This window comes from Pogona vitticeps, chromosome 1 (assembly GCF_051106095.1).
Source record: "Pogona vitticeps strain Pit_001003342236 chromosome 1, PviZW2.1, whole genome shotgun sequence".
NCBI classification, from domain to species: domain Eukaryota; kingdom Metazoa; phylum Chordata; class Lepidosauria; order Squamata; family Agamidae; genus Pogona; species Pogona vitticeps.
The window spans coordinates 122742378-122761687 of record NC_135783.1 but is presented as its reverse complement, the minus strand read 5'-3'; the positions used below and the strand labels follow the sequence as shown (position 1 = coordinate 122761687).

Here is a 19310-nt window from a genome sequence, read left to right as displayed (position 1 = left end):
GCATGGCATAGCCTATAACTTCTCTGAATTACTCAAGCCCCTTCGCCACAACAAGGCAGCAGTTCATGCCCATCTCTAATTCTGGGAATTGTAGTGTCCAAAACTAACTTTTCCAAGCACCATGTCTGCAATCCTAATGCTGCTCTTGCATACAAAGTCTCTGCTCTCACCTTCAAGAATGCAGAAATAGTGTCCCTATCCCTCCCACAATTGTTCCCAGGAATGCTCAAGTCACAGCAAATAAAGTACTTTTTTACTGTATCGAGGAGAGTGCAATACTGCTGCATCTTCAGCTGGGATTCTACTTTACAATCTAGAACAGTAGTTCCCAACCTTAGGTCCCCAGATTTCCTTGAACCAAAACTCCCAGAAGACTTAATCACTAGCTGTGCTGGCCAAGATTTCTGGGAGTTGTAGTGCAAGGACATCTTGGAACCCAAAGTTGGGAAGCACTGATCTAGGTGGAAACTGCTTTGTTTGCAATACTGCAATCACTCACATTAACTTTACTTAATTACTTATTTCATATGCTAGCTTTTCCCCAGAACTGGGACCCAACGTAGTTTACAAGATAATTAATTTAGCTTTCTCCAAAGGTAAGATATCAAATTTAATGCTAGACAAGCACATGTAATTCATGAATTTTAGAAATGATGAAGAATAAGAATATTGGATGTTTTTGTCTGTTAGGTATGTATATTGAGATATCAAATAGGTGTGAATTATAACAGTGACTATGTTGATAAGATTAGACATATACTGTATCTTGCTGTCTATAAGAATGGAGATTTTTGATGAATGAACTGGCCTGTGTGGATTCTCTTGGTGGATAAGTAATCTTAAAGAGGAAATAAGAAATGTTTATGATGAGATTTAGACAGATGGAAATGCAGGTGAGAGAATTTATAAAATTTACTGTAAACTTAGGATGTTAGACACTTAATTAGATATACAATATAGGGATATGAAATGTGCATATCAAAACTGAAAAAAGGAGCTGATAAGCAAAAATGAAAAAACTGAAAGTTACTTGCTGAATAAATAATAGAAATCACTGGTTTAATATATATATATTAACATATAAAGTAACATGATGAATATACAATAAGCAAATTTGGCCAGATATGAAATTTAATGCTAGACAAGCACATGTAATTTATGAATTTAAGAAATGATGATGAATAATAATATTGGATGCTTTTGTTTGTGAGGCACGTATATTGAGATATCAAATAGATGTGAAGTATAATAGTGACTATGTTTGATAAGCTTAGACTTATATCTTTCTCTCTATAAGAATGGAGATTTTTGATGAATGAACTGGCCTGTCTGGATTCTATTGGTGGATAAGTAATCTTAAAGAGGAAATGAGAAATGTTTATGATGAGATTTAGATAGATGGAAATGCAGGTGATAGAATTTATAAAATTTACTATAAATTTAGGACGTTAGACACTTAATTAGATATACAAAATAGAGATATGAAATATAACATGTGTCAATACACACAGATATACTATGATGCAGTATGGGAATAAGGCATAAGATTTCCTGTAGTCAGAAATTATATAATAGATAAGTTGGAATGGGAAATACCTCCCCGCTTATATGTTTTGTTGGTCTTATGTGTTCTTGATTGTCCTGTAGGTTTTTGTCTGTTCTGTAGGTATGTATGTCTTAAAAATAATAAAATATTTTTAAAAAGTGATAGAAAGGACTGCTAATGGCGCAGGGTCTGAGGAGGGGGCATTCTGTCCTACTACTCTGAGGTGAAGCATCTCTCTTGCTTGGACAAGAGTCATTCTTCATTACTGGGGTTTTTCTGTTCCCAGGAGAACTGAACTAATCTCAGAGGAATTTTAATGCAAAAATTACAATATTGTTTCATGGCCAGAGTAATGCAGAATGTAAAGCTCAAATCAGGCAAATATCTTCTTGGTCATACAAAGCTTCAGGTATGCGCTTTTCCAATGGCTTGTGTTCTGTGTAAATACAGAGGATGTCCTGTTAATTCCTTAACTATCTTCTCTGGAAATCATATAAGCAAATGTATCCTAGCATCTTCTATTACCTGTATCTGCTCAGTGTGCATGCAGATTATGGGGAAACTGCTGTTCGTTGTAAGAAAGGGAAGACATTCCTGAGTGTTATGGAAAGGGAACACCAGTATCATCTACATTCTTCAGATTACCTTGTCTGCATGATACTGATAATAGATATCATGAAATTAGGTCTCAATGATCTTTCTTATAATTTCTCTATATTCTCTATGGGGGGAGGTGAACGTGAACCTTCCTGCTTTGCCTCTAGCACCACTCCTCCTCCATATCCACATTTGGGTATAATGTCTGAATTACTTGTAAATAAGGTGTCCACATAGGATACAATGGCCTGTTTCCTGTTCATTGTGAGTGATGCATAATGTTCTCCTGTGCAGCTTGTATAATCTCTGATGCTGCGTTCTGCTGTAGTGCAGCACGGGAGAGACTGAATGCCCTTGTGCTTACTTTAACTGATGTGGGGGGGGGGGGTAGGTGACTGCAAGAGAGAACTTTCATCAGCCCTGAACAGATCTCCCTCATTGTTTTCAGCGAGGCATTATACTTGTGCAAAGAGGTAGTGGACCAAAAGTGAAAAATCCCTATCAGTCACACAACTGATCACTATTAAGACTAAAAGGAGCAACAGAATTCTGACCACTGTACATAAGTTTAAATTCTGTGACTGATACTCCACTTTTAAAAAAATTGAAAGAGTCAACAACACGATTAATTTATTATTAATAATATTATTTCCTCACATAAACATTAGGAGCTGCCTCAGAGCAGGCAGAAAGAAATTTAAAAGAAAACAAAAGCTGCAATCTCATGAACTGCCAGCAGACAAAATGTAAAAGAAGGTCTAAACTTGATGTCTAACTTGTTATATTCAACTGTGTTTTCAGAAAAGTGATTTATAAATTCAAATAAAAACACTGTTTTGTATATTTGTTTTCAGCACTTTTGAAATAGATTTTGTTGGGTCCAATGCAGGTCACACAACATATATTCCTTTAACTCTTAAAGCTTGCTGCTGTGGAGGAAATGAAAAGTGTGTTTGATCACATCTGATCCTTCAAGCAGATAAGGAAGAAGAGCAAAGAACGCAGACTCATACAACAGGCATCATCTGTTCTCAAGCAGCATTTTAATACCTGTTTCTTAAGAAACTGTGATTTTTCAGGCTGCTCTCCTCCCCCTGTGCTCAGGCTCTTGGTGATGTTTGACACCCATTTCAGCAAATCCCCAGCCTTCTCAACATGTTCTTTCTTTTCCTCTTCTACTGACTTCTGATGAACAATGGGCATTGCAAAGATACGCACATTGTAAAATGCTGCAACATTAACTTTTTGCCACACAAGAAACATAAGAATCTGTTTTACTAACAAAGATGGCAGAATTTTAGAGATATTTTATTTTATTTTTAAATCCCAGTTACTATATTATTCTAATGCAGTTTTTTAAAAAAATGTTAACAGTTTTTAAGAGACAGTAAGTAACCCAAGTGATGCATTCTTTAAAAAATGAAAATAGTTATTATGATACATATTAACACATTTGTATATACATTTAATAGAATTTACATTACTAAAACCTCCTGGACACCATCACATAGGCAAAATCTAAATAAGTATTTGCATGTAGAACTCTTTAAACTGTGGCCTTTGTATCAGATATACACCCAAACTTGGATAGCATGCTGTGTTTACTATAATTCATTAATATAAAAATATTCAAAGCAGTTTTTTCAGTTAATAATAGCATTTCACTAGTTTGTTATTTAAGACGTATGAAATGTGATGTAAGAATTACCATATTTTAATAATTCTATCACCAATCCTATTGCTGATTTCAGTTTTCAATCTTAAAAAAACATTCAAAGCATCATGAAACAAAACAATGGAGAAAAAATGGGGATAAAATTAATCATGTATTAGAAGTCTCAGTTTCTCCCTCTGAAATGTCCACAGTCAATGTTACTACTAAATTCATGAAGCTTACTTAGTATACAATGCTAAATATATTTACTAGGAAGTGGTTCCACTGATCACTGCAGTCTGACTTCCAGAAAAAGCATTTTTAGGATTGTACTGTTAAAAGAACATTAAATCTTTTAACAAACTTCACACCAAATCATGCGAAACTCTGCACCTGCAAGTGTGCATCGTTTCAATTATATTTATTTATGACACTGAACTATGAATTCTTTGCAAGCTTACTTACATCCATGTTGCTGATTAGATAAACATGAACCACAACCCATGCTAAGCTGAATGCAAGCACTCAGGTGTCACTGCCTTCAATGAAAGAGTTTATGTGCTCAGTTCCCTACTCAGTTCCCTAGTCATATTTTTTGTGTTCAGGATTGTATTGCATCTTATATGCTGACATGAATGCAACAGGACAGTGCTTTACTTTTGAATACTTTTAGAAATCAGCTGGAATGACATCAGATTCACCCTCCTCACAAAAACCTCAGAACAAAACGTACTGTCATCATAACGATCCAATTTTTACACACAATAAGTTGCTGGTATCATTTGTATAAATCAAGAACACATTTCAGTCATTTTTAATTATATATAAGTCCCAAAGATTTCAGTATGGGAGAGGTGAAGTATTCAAGCATATCTTGAAATGAAAGCACTGGGACATACAAGGGTTCAATACTGATGAAACTGTAGCGCAGTGGTTACATGCATTAAGTAGCCTTAAATATGGAGTATACAAAAGAATACAGAAGCAAAGCCAAAGAGCTTTACTCTACTGAAAATTAGGTCCAATTTTTCCTCAGATAATTCACAGGGAACAATTGAGATTATGAAACTTGCAGCACAATTCTACATATGTCTTTCAGAAGCATACCCAGTTGAATTATATAGGGCTTACTCGCAATTAAGTGAATTGCTGCCTTCCATTGCTGACTTATTATTGTGAGGAAAAATAAAGCCTAGAAATTCCTGAGGAAATAAGTTCAGCTGCTTCTAGCAATCGCAGCCCTGTGTGGCAGTCAAAAACAGATTTGTCCAGAGCTTCTTTGTATGTCATTTTCTTTCTTGTCTTAGGGCACGTAATACTTTTTAGGTAGAATTTGTCATCTTTCATTTTTGTAGCAGTCACAGCATCGATTATGCCATTCCTAATAGCTTCTTCCATTGACAATCTAGAATGGGATTTCGGATCTATCAGCCCACCAGTTAAGTGCTGATACTCTAGGCAGCGACTGCCCATTTCTTTGTCTAGGACATTTATATCCATTGCTTCAACCACTGACATAATACTCTTTGATATGGGGTGAACAATCCCTGTAAAGACCAGTTCACACTGCTGGATGTGCTTAGCGCACACCTCATCTATCAGCTCTCTGTGCAGGGCCTCGGCCACACTATATCTCTTCCCAGTAAAGGGATCAATTATACCCCCTGTACTGGCTTGTGCTTCGAGGCACCTCAGTGTTGTGGTTCTGTCCACCAGGTTTTTTCGGGAAGCTTTCAGTACAGGTATTCTTTCATTTGTCTCAGACAACCAGATTCCAGCAATGGGACTGTTCAGATCTGTGCGGGGTTTGGAATTGCTCAGCAAAATGTCTCCAAACTCATTGACTGTAATTTGCCTTTCTTTGTATTTACTGAGCAATGTTCTGTCAATTTTATTATCAGCGAGTGCCTCATCAATATTGAACTGCATCCCTGTTTTCAGATCTGTCAGCACAAGATAAGAGTTCCCATGGGAATCAAAACATGTGGTTTCTTTCCACTGAAATTCCTGTCCTGAGAGCTCAAGGTAGGTGCTTTTGTCTATCACAGCTTTTTTATAAGCCTCATAGGAGGTCATTTCAGCTCCTGTTTTAATGTCAACCACAGATATTTTATGAATTTTTTCTGCAGAAGGAGTGGTTATTCTTCTCTCCCCAACAGGAAGTAAAAAGCATTTACTATCTATATCAAACAAACACAGCTTCAGCAAATCACTATAATACATGGCTTGCCTAGTATTGGGATTCTGAAAGTATTTTTTATTGCTGGAAGGCTCATGTAAAAAATTCAAAACAGTGTTATTCAGCAAGCCCAGCTGTACTGCAATTTCAGGAAGAACACGGACACTTCGCACAGGGTCAATAACTCCTCCCGTTGCAATCTGAGCTTCAAGAATATTTTTGCCTTTTTGCCTATCCAAGACTCTATTCTCAATTGCTTGATAGACAGACAGCCTTCTCCCAGACCACATATATCCCAAGACTGCTAATTCCGCCTCAAGAAGCCTACCTTTGTACTCTTGATCTACAAGTCCCTTGATAACTGAATCATCAACAGAGTATTTCTGACCTGTTGCAGGATCAATGATGAAACCAGTGGCTGCCTGGGCTTCTAACAATGTTAACACTGATGCTTTTTCAATTACTCTTTGCTTAGCTGCAGAAGCAAATGAGATCCTGTCTTTGCCATTTTCAATGTACAGTCCAGCTATGGCAGTTGGCTTTGTCAAAAAAGTCTCAAGATTTTTTTGAACCTCGGCCAGAGCCTTCTTCCCTGTATGGAGTTGTTCAGCTGTGCTCATGTCTAGAAGTGTAACTTCAATCAACTGCTTGGCAGTTACATCATGTCGGAGACCTTGAAATTTGATATTATCATATTCAGAAGGAATTATATCAACTTCCTTGGCCTGCCTTTCCTCTGTAACTGAACTCAGCCTTGACAAATCTTCAATCCTAAATCCTTCCGATGATCTGTATCCCTCAAGCAGTCTTCCTTCATTCCCAAATTTCTTGCCAGTTTCTTGATCTAATGTAGCCACTTCAACATGTACACCATACTGATTGTTGTTCACTATCTGCAAATTGGAATTTTTTAAAATAATGAAGGAAGTTCAGTTTAGAAAGCAGTATGACATTAGTCCACACTGAGTGTGGGAATGCAGAATATGAACAATAAACACTGAGAATCTATCAAATTTATTAGCTATGTCAATATGGAAGAGGTCTGAACAAGAAAGTTCAAAAAATGGAAAGATGAATAGAAACATAAACTAGAGTTTGTAAAGAGGACACCATGCTTGAATTAAACCAGGTTATAATTAACGTCTGTACTGTGTCGGGGAACTCAGGTAATGAATAGGGCTGTAGCCAAAATGGGGCCACTGAGGTGTTTGTTTGTTTTTTTTAAAGGGAACTCTATGCTTGCAGACATACAATTTTTGAAAACTCAAAGATGAACAAAAATAATCAAAAGGTACATCCAATAATGACTGAGCATGCTCTGCAGTCATCAGCTATAAATAATCATTCAAAGAATGGAAAAGGATCATGATGGAGAACATGAGTGAGTGCCTGGCCAAACCCCTGAACAGAAACACTCTTCTTAAGAGGGAAAACTGCTATATTTTGCAGTAAGCCCCACTTAAACATAGGATTTAACTTGTGTTCTTCTGCCTTGCCTTTAAGGAAATTTATGTCCATCTTAAAAGTAGCAAACCATGCATGTATGCATAGTTCATTAGAGCTGACTCTTGGGTTTCTATAGACCAAATTAACTTATCTGAGGTTTTCACAGGCTCTTTGTGAAAGTAGACTCACCTACTGTGTAATTCACAGAACATATACATAAACAATTTGCTACACTGGAGCAACAATACAGAGAGCCATTGGCTAGATCTATATATTTTTTTCTTCCACTATGTATCTTATTGAAAATATAGGCCTAGAATCCCCTGAAAATGTTGGGACAATACATGTGGAGAAAAAATTTAAAAATGTTTAAGAATATTTTTGATATTGTTTCATCAGATAAGATGAAAACAAAAATATAACAGAAAAATGTTAAAGAACCTTAAAGAACAGAGAGCAAAACCCAGCAACATCAAGTTGTATGATGTACCTCCAACGGCTGCAGATGCTTCCCTAATCCCATTTCATAACTGCCATCGTGTCGTGAACCAAGGAATTTGCTGTTTTTCAGTTTATCTATTTCTGGTATTCTTGAGAGAGGATTGCTCTTATCAATAGTTATCTCAAGCTCTGTGCTTGTCTGGGATACAAACTGGGAGTAGGACTGTTGGGTGATCCCATCTTCCAATGGGCGGCTTATTCCAGACAGTTGGAATGGCTTCTCTCGTGGCAAGGAATCAGCAGCAACCATTTGCAATTTCTGTCCAACAAGCTGTTCAGATTTACAACCTGGACTGCTTATTTCAATTTGTCTTCTTCTTAATAAAGGGGAAGTAGTTGTACACAGGTTACGTTGTTCAAATTCTCTTGGGGAAGTATCTCCCATGTAACTAAAGCCACTTCCCTTCCAAGCAAAGTCAAATTGTACATTTCTTTTGTTGATCTCATTCTGAAACATACGCAACTGATTGCCATGCTCCCTTTTCTGCATATCTAGCTGGTGTTTTAAGTTCTCTATTGTTCGCTTCTGCATTTGCAATTCTTCCTCTAGTTTGCGATATTTCTGCAAATATTCCATTTCAGCATGTTTCCCTTGTTGTAACTGCTCACGACATTTCTGAAGTCTGTCTTGCAGCTCTTCAATCTGAATCTTATACATTCTGATATTTTCTTGAGCCATATGCCTTTCTTGCTGTAGAGTGATACATTCCATCCTTATGCCTGATATGTCATTTTCCGCAATGTTATGAGATTCCAGGAGTTTTTCAAATTTCTTTCTAAACTCTTCTGCAGAATGCTTAAACTTAATTGACTCCTCCTGCAGCAAAGACATATTTTTGCGTGCCACTTGTTCATCTAAGGACTTTTGGTGGAATTCATCTTGCATCTTTTTCATTTTGTTGTTTAGTTCTTGGATATGGGCTTGTTGTTGCTGGATTTTCTGCTCACTCATCTTCATTTCCATGCTGACTGTACTCAACTGAGCACTTAAGTTCCTTATCTCCATTTCAGCTTTCATGCTGTAGGCATTCTCCTTGTCACATTTCTGCTTAAATTCATTGGCCATATCTTTGGTTTTTATTAACTCATCTTCCAGTTTCTTAATTTTATCCAAGTGCTCTTGTTCAATTATTATCTGTCTGTGGAGTTCTTCATTTGTTACACGTAGTTGCTCTTTGAAACTCTCAACCAGAGCTATTAATTCATCATTTTTCCTGTCAATAATTTGTCTTTCAAGAACTGTCTTCTCTGATTCAGTCCGCACTTCAGTCATCATTATTTTGGTTTCACTATTCCATCTATTAAGCTCTTCGATCTTTTGTTTCAGTTTTTCTACCTGGTGATCACTATCTGCTAAGTTATCCTTCAGCCTCTGAATAATAAACTGGCTTTCTTTTTCTTCTTTTGTCTTCTGAAGTAATTGCTCCTGCATCTTTCTGAATTGTTCCTGCAAGTTACTTACTTCTCCTCTGCATGAAATAGCTTTCTGTTCAGCTACCAATTTTTCTTGCTGAAGGGAAGTGATTTGTGAATTTAACTGCTTAACAGTGATTTCCATTTGTGTTTGCGTTCTGGTCAGTTCCTCCAGCTCCCTCTTTAGCTGCACTTTTCCCCTTTGAAGTAACCTTAGCTCTTCCTGATATTTCATGTTTACTTTTTTCAGCTCCATGGCTTCTTGCATTACTTCTTCTGCCTTGCTTGTGGTTTTCTGCAGCTGCCTATCAAGTTCCTTCAGTTGCTCCAGGTATCCTTGTTCTACAACTTCTTTCTGATCTAGCTCTATTTTAAGGCGCCTTAAAGAAATATTGGCATCATCTAGTTTTTCTTTCAATAAGCGAGCCTTTTCTTCAGAGGATGCATTCTGTAGCTCAAGTTCATTCAGCTCATATTTTAAATCTTTAATAATTTTTTCAGACTTTCTGTTGGCAAGTGTTAGCTCATCTACCAGTTTCTGCAGTTCCTCTACATTTTTAATTTCTTGTTTTTCTTTGAAAATGTCTGAACATGTTGCTAACAAAGTTTCTCTTCCTATTAAGGTAATTTGCTTTCTAACTTCAGTTATTTCTTTTTCTCTAAACTTGTTTTTTCCTAGACTACCCTGACATTCAAGGTCTTGCTCCATCTCCTTAATTAGTTTCATAAGCTTTTCTTCCTCTGCAGTCTTCCTCTTCAGCTCTTCCATTAATGCTTTCTTTTGCTGCTCCAAATCTTGAAGATTTGTGTCCTTCCTCCTTAAATGCTCTTCAAAAGTCTTTCTTGCCATGTCACTTTCCTCTAACTGAATTCTGAAAGCCCTGAGGTTTTCTTCAACTAGGCTTCTTTGAGCCTCAGCTTTCAAAGTGAGCTGTTTTAGACGTTCTAACTCCCGTTCTGCAGCTTCCTTCTCCTGAGCAACATCATCCAGTTCCATGCGGAGTCGCTTTGCCTCTTGTTCAGCCTTGGCTTTCTGGACAGAAATCTCTTCTATTTTCTTCTGCTGTTTCTTGAATTCTTCCTCTGCAACTTCCTTTGCTTTTGGAAGTTCCTGTTCTAGTTGGAACTTCTGTCTCCTCAATTCTGCTAACATCTCTTCAAGTTCATTTATCCTTTCCATAAGCTTTCTGTTTTCATTTACTACTGCTTTTTGCTGCTGTTCCAGATCAGAATATTCATTACGTACAAGTGCCTCCTTATTCTTTAGGATCTGGAGGGAAAAAAATATGAGAAACATTATAATCTATTATTTCTAAATGTAATATTGGAAATAATGTTGCAATTTTAATGCATGGTTACATACTTACAAATTGCCTCTACAGGTAATCAGCAGCATAGATCGAGCGATTCCCACCACCACTGACACCTTCAGAAAGCCACAGTTAGTTAGAGGAAAGAGAAAGCTGCACAAAGAGATCCACCAAGGGAAGTCCTCAAGAAGGCTTGCTTATAGGATAACAGCCATTCCATGGTTTGAAGGTGCTGACCAAAAGTCTGCTTGCATGAGTCCTTGCTGCAAAACTACAGAGCAACTTCTCAGCAAAGAACATCATGCAAGATTAAAAACCCTCAGCATTTTATGGTTAGTTGAGTAAGAAAACAAGAGAATTTTAGTGCCTGTGATATCACATGATACAACCAGATGTTTGAAATTCATAAAAAACAAAATCATTACCCAGAAACCCCACTTAACTGAATCACAGGGAAACTATGTCCTTCGAAAACGATTAGTGTTTATGCTCTTCTCCTAGTCAAATTCTTAGCTCTTATTTAAATTATTTTCTGAACATAAGTCCCAGATAAGATGCTTTTCTTCTAAAACAAGACTAGCGCAAATAATGTTGTGGTTTTTAAACTTCTGTTTTCTTCAACTGCTATTAACTTACAGAGATTCTAATACAAAGGGAGCTTTATTTTTTACCTATTTCCTACTAGATGGTATTTTTAAAAACCCTACAGTTTAAGGAAGCATGATTGTTCTCTCATGACTGCAAATAACATACACCTGCATATCATATAAGACCATTTAAAACTGTACAGCTGAAAATTTTTAAAAAATCATAGCAAGACTTTCACCTGAACAGCAATCACACTGATCCACAGTGCAAACATGCAGACAGGAAGTTTCTTTGTCAGGAAAGCACCGGTCATGGATCAGACAGGCATGATCATTATCAAACTAAAAGTTGCAATATCTGAAGTAAGCCATCCAAATTCATTTCAGTTAGTAGAAGAAGTCTGGATCCGAACTACTGCCAAACAGATCTGAACATCTGAACAAACCAACTCTATAGCAGTTGCTTTAATCTTGAAACTGCTGAATGAGTTCTTCCCCAGCTCAATCATAAAGACAACTTCAAATGATAATTAAGAAAAATTCTGAAATTTTACTGGATACTTTGATTTGAAGTGTTATTTGTATAATTATACCCTCTTTTCCCCTTTCACTCTCTCTTCTGTTTGGTCTGTCCCTTCTAAGCTCAACACTCCTTAAAAGAATGCTTATATGCAACATCCCCTCTAATGTTATGCTTAGCACTGGGCAGGTTCCCCATCCCCATGCACAAGGTTCCTGCTGTCACCAAAGCAAATGAGCAGCAACACTGGTTTGACTGTGTGGCACCGATGTAGCACTGCATAGCCATGCAGCTTATAGGGAACATTGCTTACATATTTGGTTTTCCTCACATCCTCCCACATTATCTTATTCAAGAAGTTTCGAACAATTATCCAATTGTTGAATTCAACTCAAACACTGAAGTTACAATTTGACTGGCATTGCTTTACATCATAGTAGGATTTAATCTCTACAGTTCTGATGCACTCTAGATAACCTATGGTGTTTTCCTTAGAAATGACATAAAAAGAAAATGTGTTTCCTTAGCCTACAGCATTTATTTGCTTTCAATTTATAACGCCTTTTTGATGGGATTGGTATTTTAAAACTGCATATATAAAGGTGTATGAGCTGAAATCCTGGTGCTTTGTTATAAGTGTGGAAAGCAAATGCATAACATTCAGTCTCTAGTTGACAAGTCCCTGCCAGAATCCTGAGTGTGCACTACAAAGGCATGCATGTCTCCAAGATTCCCAGAAACAAGTCATTAATTGGCAGCCAGAAGAAACTGAATGTTTTATAATTTGCTTTCTGAATATATAACAAAGAAACAAGATTCCAGCCCCTGTAAGTAATAATTTCCACATCAAAAACAATACTGAAACATCTTTTAATTTTCTCCACACTGGTTTCAAGTATCCTGGACACTCCCCCCCCATCTATAATTCACTTCTCATGATTTACTTCTTCCAGTATTGCTTCCTCAGTTTAACAATATTCTAATACAACATTCTTCTGGGCAATAATCTTTTATCTGGGCTCCTAGTTTTGTTCACTTTGACGGATCCCTAAGGAGTAATTTCTTACTTTCTGACTTTCCTTATTTCTCAAACTCAGTTCTCCATGTCCGCCTGTTTCCCCCTGCAATGAAAATAGTCTTCGAGGCTTTTTTAAGCCACTGGGCTGAAAGGTCGAAAGACCAGAAATTTGAATCCACGCGACGGAGTGAGCTCCCGTTGCTTGTCCCAACTCCTGCCAACCTAGCAGTTCAAAAGCATGTAAAAATGTGAGTAGATAAATAGGTACCACCTCGGTGTGAAGGTAACGGCGTTCCATGTCTGGTCACACTGGCCACATGACCAAGGAAACTGTCCACAGACAAAATGCTGGCTCTACGGCTTGGAGACGGGGATGAGCACCGTGCCCTAGAGTCGGACATGACTGGACTAAATGTGCAGGGGAACCTTTACAGTACTATGCAACTTCAGCCATTTATATTTTTCTCTCACACACTTCTATCTCTACCTTCCTATTCATGCCAACAGACAGGATAAATTTTATTTAAATCACAATTTAAATAGAAAAACCATGATTGAAATTGTGATTTAAACTGATTTTTGAAAAATCATTGGTTTTTATCCACCCTGCCATCAGCAAATTTATTTTCCTTTATAATTGCAGAATGAGTACAAGCCCAATTCTAAACTTCTCTTGCTCTAGATCACACATTACAGGAGTCACACAAAATCATTGTTGTATGTGGCTCTGCCTTATTATCATGTTTTTCACAGCTGTTCAGATGGAAATCATTAGCTATATAGTTTTAAAAGCAAGAGTTTTGTATTTTCAGCACTGTCTGATGTCTATTATTGCTAACAATCTCTTTATGTTGATATCTTCCGCATTATACTGCTTTCCAAAAGGTCAGAAATTTCACTTACTTATTTGTGCAAATCTCAAGAGCATATTCATTTAAATTCATATTAAAACAAATCAAAAGTTTGCTTTCATATTAAAAGTACCCTGTTGCACTTAATGCATGATAGTGATTAATGGTATAAAACAGCCACAGCCCAGAGAGATCAACATGCAAACCTATTTGCATGCACATATTTGAGGCCATTTCTCACAGATGCTGTGCTTACAGAAGTCTCAAATCAGTTCTTAATCTCACACAGTTTAAAAATTATTTTGAGATTTGGAACACAATAGATACGGCTGATACATCTTATTTTCCTGCAACCCCACATTGTCAGAAATGCAAAAAAGAACTCAGTGAAGGACTTCCTTTCACAGGCTTTCTGTCCCGTAGTGATTTTTATAAAGACCTAACAATCTACAACGGAATGTTAGCAAACTACAACTGCATGAATTATTATGCAAACCTGTACGATGGATGGTCTAAGGAGGTTCCATGCCAGTGTCACTGATATGGTCATACAACAGGCGACTCCATCCTGCTTTTATATATACTATCATTATTTCATGAAGTACTGTATGCAATGAGTATCCATCACCTACATTTCCACTTAAATGTATACTTGTTAATTTCTTGTATTTCTTTCTCTCTGACAATATCTATGTCACTTACCTCTTCCTCTTCTAGCCTTTTCAATGAATCACCAACAAACTTGATATATTGAGTCATCAAAGTTACCAAAGCTGTATAACGTGTCCGTAAATCCATAAACTGCAGTGAAACACAGAGGAAGAGTACTTATTATGCTAAAGTAGAATGTCATGAAGAATTTTTAGAACAAAAGAAGTAATGAAGTATGTATTCTCGAAGGTTTTCATGTCTGGGATCCAATGGTTGTTGTAGGTTTTTCAGGCTGTCTGGCCATGTTCTTGAGGTTTTTCTTCCTAATGTTTCACCAGTCTCTGTGGCCGGCATCTTCAGAGGACAGAAGTCAGAACTCTGTCTGTGCTCTGGTGCAGTTTGTGGGATAGTTGAGTATTTATAGCTGTGGGATCAGCTTTTTGTCCTTTTCAGGAGATTGGGTGATTATGGTGATCAGAGTGTTTTTGTTGTGAGTATATTGTTGTGATAACAATACACAACAATGTACTGTACCATGAGCAACAATTAATATATATTTATAAACATGGGACCAACACTTCTTCAATATAGCAGTGGAATTTGGACCTTCAACAAGTTAGTATCTTAAGATATACCTAAGCAGCTTAAACACAGCAGAGAGTCATATGGCAGGGAAAGCAGAGATTTATATGAAAAGCTTGCCCTCCAACTTCAGTAATTCTGATGCCTTGGATGTAACAGCAGAAGTACAACCATAACTCTCCTGCCCAAGCCTGAAAGTACTGCTAATGAATGCCAGGCTAGCCAATAATTATTAACAATTTAATTTTGGTAGAACATGCTGGTGTGACTTGGTATTTGTGGCCTCAAATTTGAATATTTTAAAGATGGTTTTAAAAACTCTTCTTTGTCCACTTGTTTTCTTCTATGTTTGAGCTGCTTCAAGATAAAATTATAATTGACTTCTTTGCCCTAATGTTGGAATATCTTATTTAGCCGGCCTGCATTCTTAAAAATTATAGTCTGCTGCTCTTACATAATTGCTTAACTGATTTGGATTTTATGGTATATTGCACATTTTTATGTATATTAATGTGAAATGCCTTGAGAAGACTTGGTTTTAAAAGACAGAGTAAAATAATTCTATGAATAAACAAATGAAATTACCTCCTGGATAATAAAATCCGAGGAGCTCTGCATTCTTCGGCGTTTCACAGGAGATTTTTGCTGGGAGTCAACCATGGCTCTATATGTCATTGTTTGCAACTCATAGTCCTACAGAAAAGAAACAAAAATTAGGAAAAGTTGAAAGTTATTTGTCCTGTGTTGAGAGTCCTTGAGATATATAAACACATGTTAGTACTAGGGTAGTATAGCCTGAGAAGCTTGCTACTTTAGTAATTCTGATGCTATCCCTGCAGCAGCCAAAGCCACAGCAAATGCCCTCTGTTTAACTCAGATGACAACAAAGCAAGCAGGGCAGGGAAATGTAGCTGTTTACAGGTTGTTCCATGTTGCTCTGGTAATGCACATAGTTTCCATTTGAATGACAACAACTATCGGCCATGCCAACACCTGACTAAGATCATTTAGCCCAGTGTGAGTGTATATCATGTGACATATTCAGGATATACAAACAGCAGGATAAAACTTGCTGTCTGTATATTAAGTAAAGCTTGCATTTGTACAGAAGATAAGAATTTGAGAATAACACATATTTATGCAAACTACTGAACTTTACCTTTACTGCAGCTGAATATTGTTCTGCGTGTTTCTGGCATTCATCTAGTTTATTTTGTTTCATCTCAATTTCAGACACTAACATCTGTAAAAGAAAGGAAAAAAATCGGTATGTGACAATGGTCTATGCATCTTTTCCTTTTGTCTTAAAGGCTGGCATCTGTCTTCCTGAAAGCTATATTAGACTCAGTTTCATACATGAGTCAAACATGAGTTTGTCTCTAAAAAGCAAGTTTGTTTTTCTCCAATCATCTTTTTTGTGAAGCATTTTTGTTTGAGCAAGAAAAAACTAGGGATGGGGGGGAAACACTACTCCCTTTGGAAGGAAAAACACAATGTATTCACAATGTCTTGTGGCATCTTAAAGACAGAGAGGTTACTTACCTGTAACCATAGTTCTTCGAGTGGTCCTCTGTGAATCCACACAAACGGGTTTTACTGAGCCTGCGCAGGACTCCTTGGAATATTCTAGAGCTTTAAAAGACTTAATTAGTAAGATGATGCCCTGTGGCGTGCATGCTCCACCCGTCCGAAATCTCAGTTCCGGAATGTCCACCGCTGTCAAGGCTCTGTCTCCAACAAGCTCAAGACACCAAGTGACGGACAGTGGGGAGGATGGGTGGGATGTGTGGATTCACAAAGGACCACTCGAAGAACTATGGTTACAGGTAAGTAACCTCTTTTTCTTCTTTGTGGCCTCTATGAATGCACACAAATGGGTGACTAGCAAGCTCACTTACCGGAAGGAGGGCCATCACGCCAACAATGAAGTCAGAACAGCCTTTCCAAAACTTGCTTCCTTCTTGGTCCTGATGTCAAGTGGATAATGCATCACAAAAGTCAAGGGTGTACACCAAGTGGCCACTCGACAGATGTCAGGGACTTCAACGCCACGCAACCAAGCTGTAGAAGTTGCCACAGCTCTCATGGAATGTGCCTTTAGCACCTCTGGCGGAGTCTTGCCTGCCAAGTTATAAGCTAACGTAATAGCAGAAACAATCCACCTCGAAACTGTCTGCGAGGAGGCAGGAGAGCCTTTTCATGGGCCATGGAAGCATACAAAGAGTCTAGGAGAAGTGCGAAATGTCTTAGTCCTGGAAATATAAAATGCTAAGTCACGAGGGAGTGGAGCATGTGCTCAACATCAGAAGAGGGATTTGGAAACAACATCAGAAGGATTAACGGTCAATTAATATGAAAATCTGAAATCACCTTGGGAAGAAAGGATATATCTGAATATAATACAACCTTGTCTGTGTAAAATTGAATATAAGGGGTATCAGCTCGAAGAGCAGACAGCTCAATTGCTCGACGCACAGAAGTTATAGCCACATGGAACAAAGTCTTGATGGAAAGAAGTCTGAGATATGCAGAGGCCATGGGCTCAAACGTAGGATGAGCGAGTACACGGAGAACAACTTGGAGAGACCACTGAGGAAGTGGAGGCCGTGTAGGTGGGTGTATGTTCTGTAAACCTCTCAGAAATCTTTTCAAAGTAGGATGAGAAAATAAACAAGAGGTCTCAGATCCCACAGGCTGATACGAAACTATAGCAGAAATATAAACTTTCAACGCTGAATAAGCCAAACCTTGGTCAAACAGATAATGAAGAAACTTGAGAAGGGTGTCCAAGGAAACTGGAACCGTGGGCAATTTCCACGATGCAGCAAATTTGGTGAAAGCGTTCCACTTATATGAATATAATAATTGAGTAGAGGGCTTCCTAAGAAGGATTTCATGACTGCTAGCAACTCTAAGTGACTGATGCGCAGCAGTCTCTCTGAGCCTGACCACAAAGCGTGAATCTCACGATGACCACAGTGTGCACCCCATCCTTTCTGACTGGCATGTGTTGTGACCTGTACCGTGAGCTGGATTACGTCCCAATACTGAGAAGATGGGGAGATGTGGTGACGCCTTGCTGCCCTCTTACACGGAGGGAACTGTAAGACTGATGCCTCTGAGTTCAAAAGATGGATGACAGTCGCCCGCCTGGTCAAAAAAAGGCTAGAATAGGCTGGATATGACATCAGCCTCAGAATGGTCATGACTTGGAGACAAGTTCAGTATCAATACTGAAGCTTGAGCCTGAGTAGGAGGACCCGACTCTCCCGCTTCTGAAATGGAATCATGGTCTGAGATGTCTCTTGACAATTCCTCCAAGATGGGAGACAGGAGGGAAACGTGGACAAGTGGAAGCTCACGAGGCTGATAAGGCTTAGGAACCCGCTTAGCTTTTTTTTTTTTGCTTGACTCTGTCCTTATCCTTTTGTTTCTTATCAGATTGGGTCTTCGTCGAAACCGAGGAAGACTTCGACATTGAGATCTATGTCAATGCAGAGGGAGATTTTGGCTTGGAAAACTTGGTGGAGGTCCTTGGAGGGGGAGTAGTTGGAGCCAACAGAGGAGAGGGCTCAGATCGTGGCACTGGAGTAGGGGTAGGTTCCATTGTGGGGCTGGTTGGAGGATTGGAGGATTCCAAGGATTTTTCCCACAAGTGGGACCTAAGTCGTTGCAGACAGAGTTTAAGAGCCAGTTTTGTTAACTTTTTACACTCCAGACAGGAGTGAGTCTGATGACTCTCACCCAGACAGAACAAGCAACGATTGTGGCCATCAGTAAAATGAATTTTATTGGTACATGTCATGCAACGCTTTGATGGGCCTGAGGAGGCCATTTAAAAAGGGCAGGAAGGGGGGGGGACAAAAAGAAGAGATAACTCACGTGGAAACGTCCATAAATAAAAAACTTGATTAAGTCCATGATCCAAGAATTGAAAACGTTAGGCAGTCTGAAAGATCAGAAAATCACAAAATCGCCCTAGGAATCCCTACACGAGTCCGATTTCAGCAGTGGCTAAAAGGAACTGAGGTATTTCGGGTGGGCAATGCATTCACAGAGGCCACAAAGAACAAGTTGTTTTTATCTGGCATATGCTTTCATAGACTGCAACTCATTTTATTAGCTTCATTTGGTGAAATGGGTTGCAGTCTAAAAATATTTGAGTCAAAGATGCAAAGAACATGTAGAAGATGCAAGTGTTTGCAGGGATATTAAACTGTGTGACTTTGGAGGAAAAGTATATTTCTGTTTCTTACATCTCCCCATCCTGGAACTATCAGAAGGGATGCTTGCCTTATAGGCTTGTTGCAAGGATTACTTGGCTGTATTGGAAAAAGATGAAATTTGTTGTGTATATTGTTTGTGGGGTTTTATATTTTAATTTGTAAACATCCACAGTAGTGCTTGCACTAATGGTGTCATATATAATCAAATCAATTAGTTTTAGTCTTTCAT

At 38.1% G+C, this 19310-nt stretch overlaps 1 protein-coding gene across 18 annotated transcripts in view; it reads right to left on the bottom strand.

The window, feature by feature from the left end:
- DST (dystonin) overlaps nucleotides 1-19310 on the bottom strand; it is a 397214-nt gene that overhangs the window by 170806 nt on the left and 207098 nt on the right. For 17 of the 18 annotated variants that reach the window (XM_073000291.2, XM_073000297.2, XM_073000283.2 and 14 more), the window contains 4 exons: nucleotides 16015-16098; nucleotides 15441-15548; nucleotides 14325-14423; nucleotides 3194-3328 (listed from right to left, as the gene is read on the bottom strand). In XM_073000291.2, the coding sequence (XP_072856392.2) occupies nucleotides 3194-3328; nucleotides 14325-14423; nucleotides 15441-15548; nucleotides 16015-16098 (426 nt within the window). Of the gene's footprint in view, nucleotides 1-3193; nucleotides 3329-3434; nucleotides 6870-7912; nucleotides 10607-14324; nucleotides 14424-15440; nucleotides 15549-16014; nucleotides 16099-19310 lie in introns of those variants that run through there. The other variant, XM_020781810.3, reaches the window with a different exon arrangement.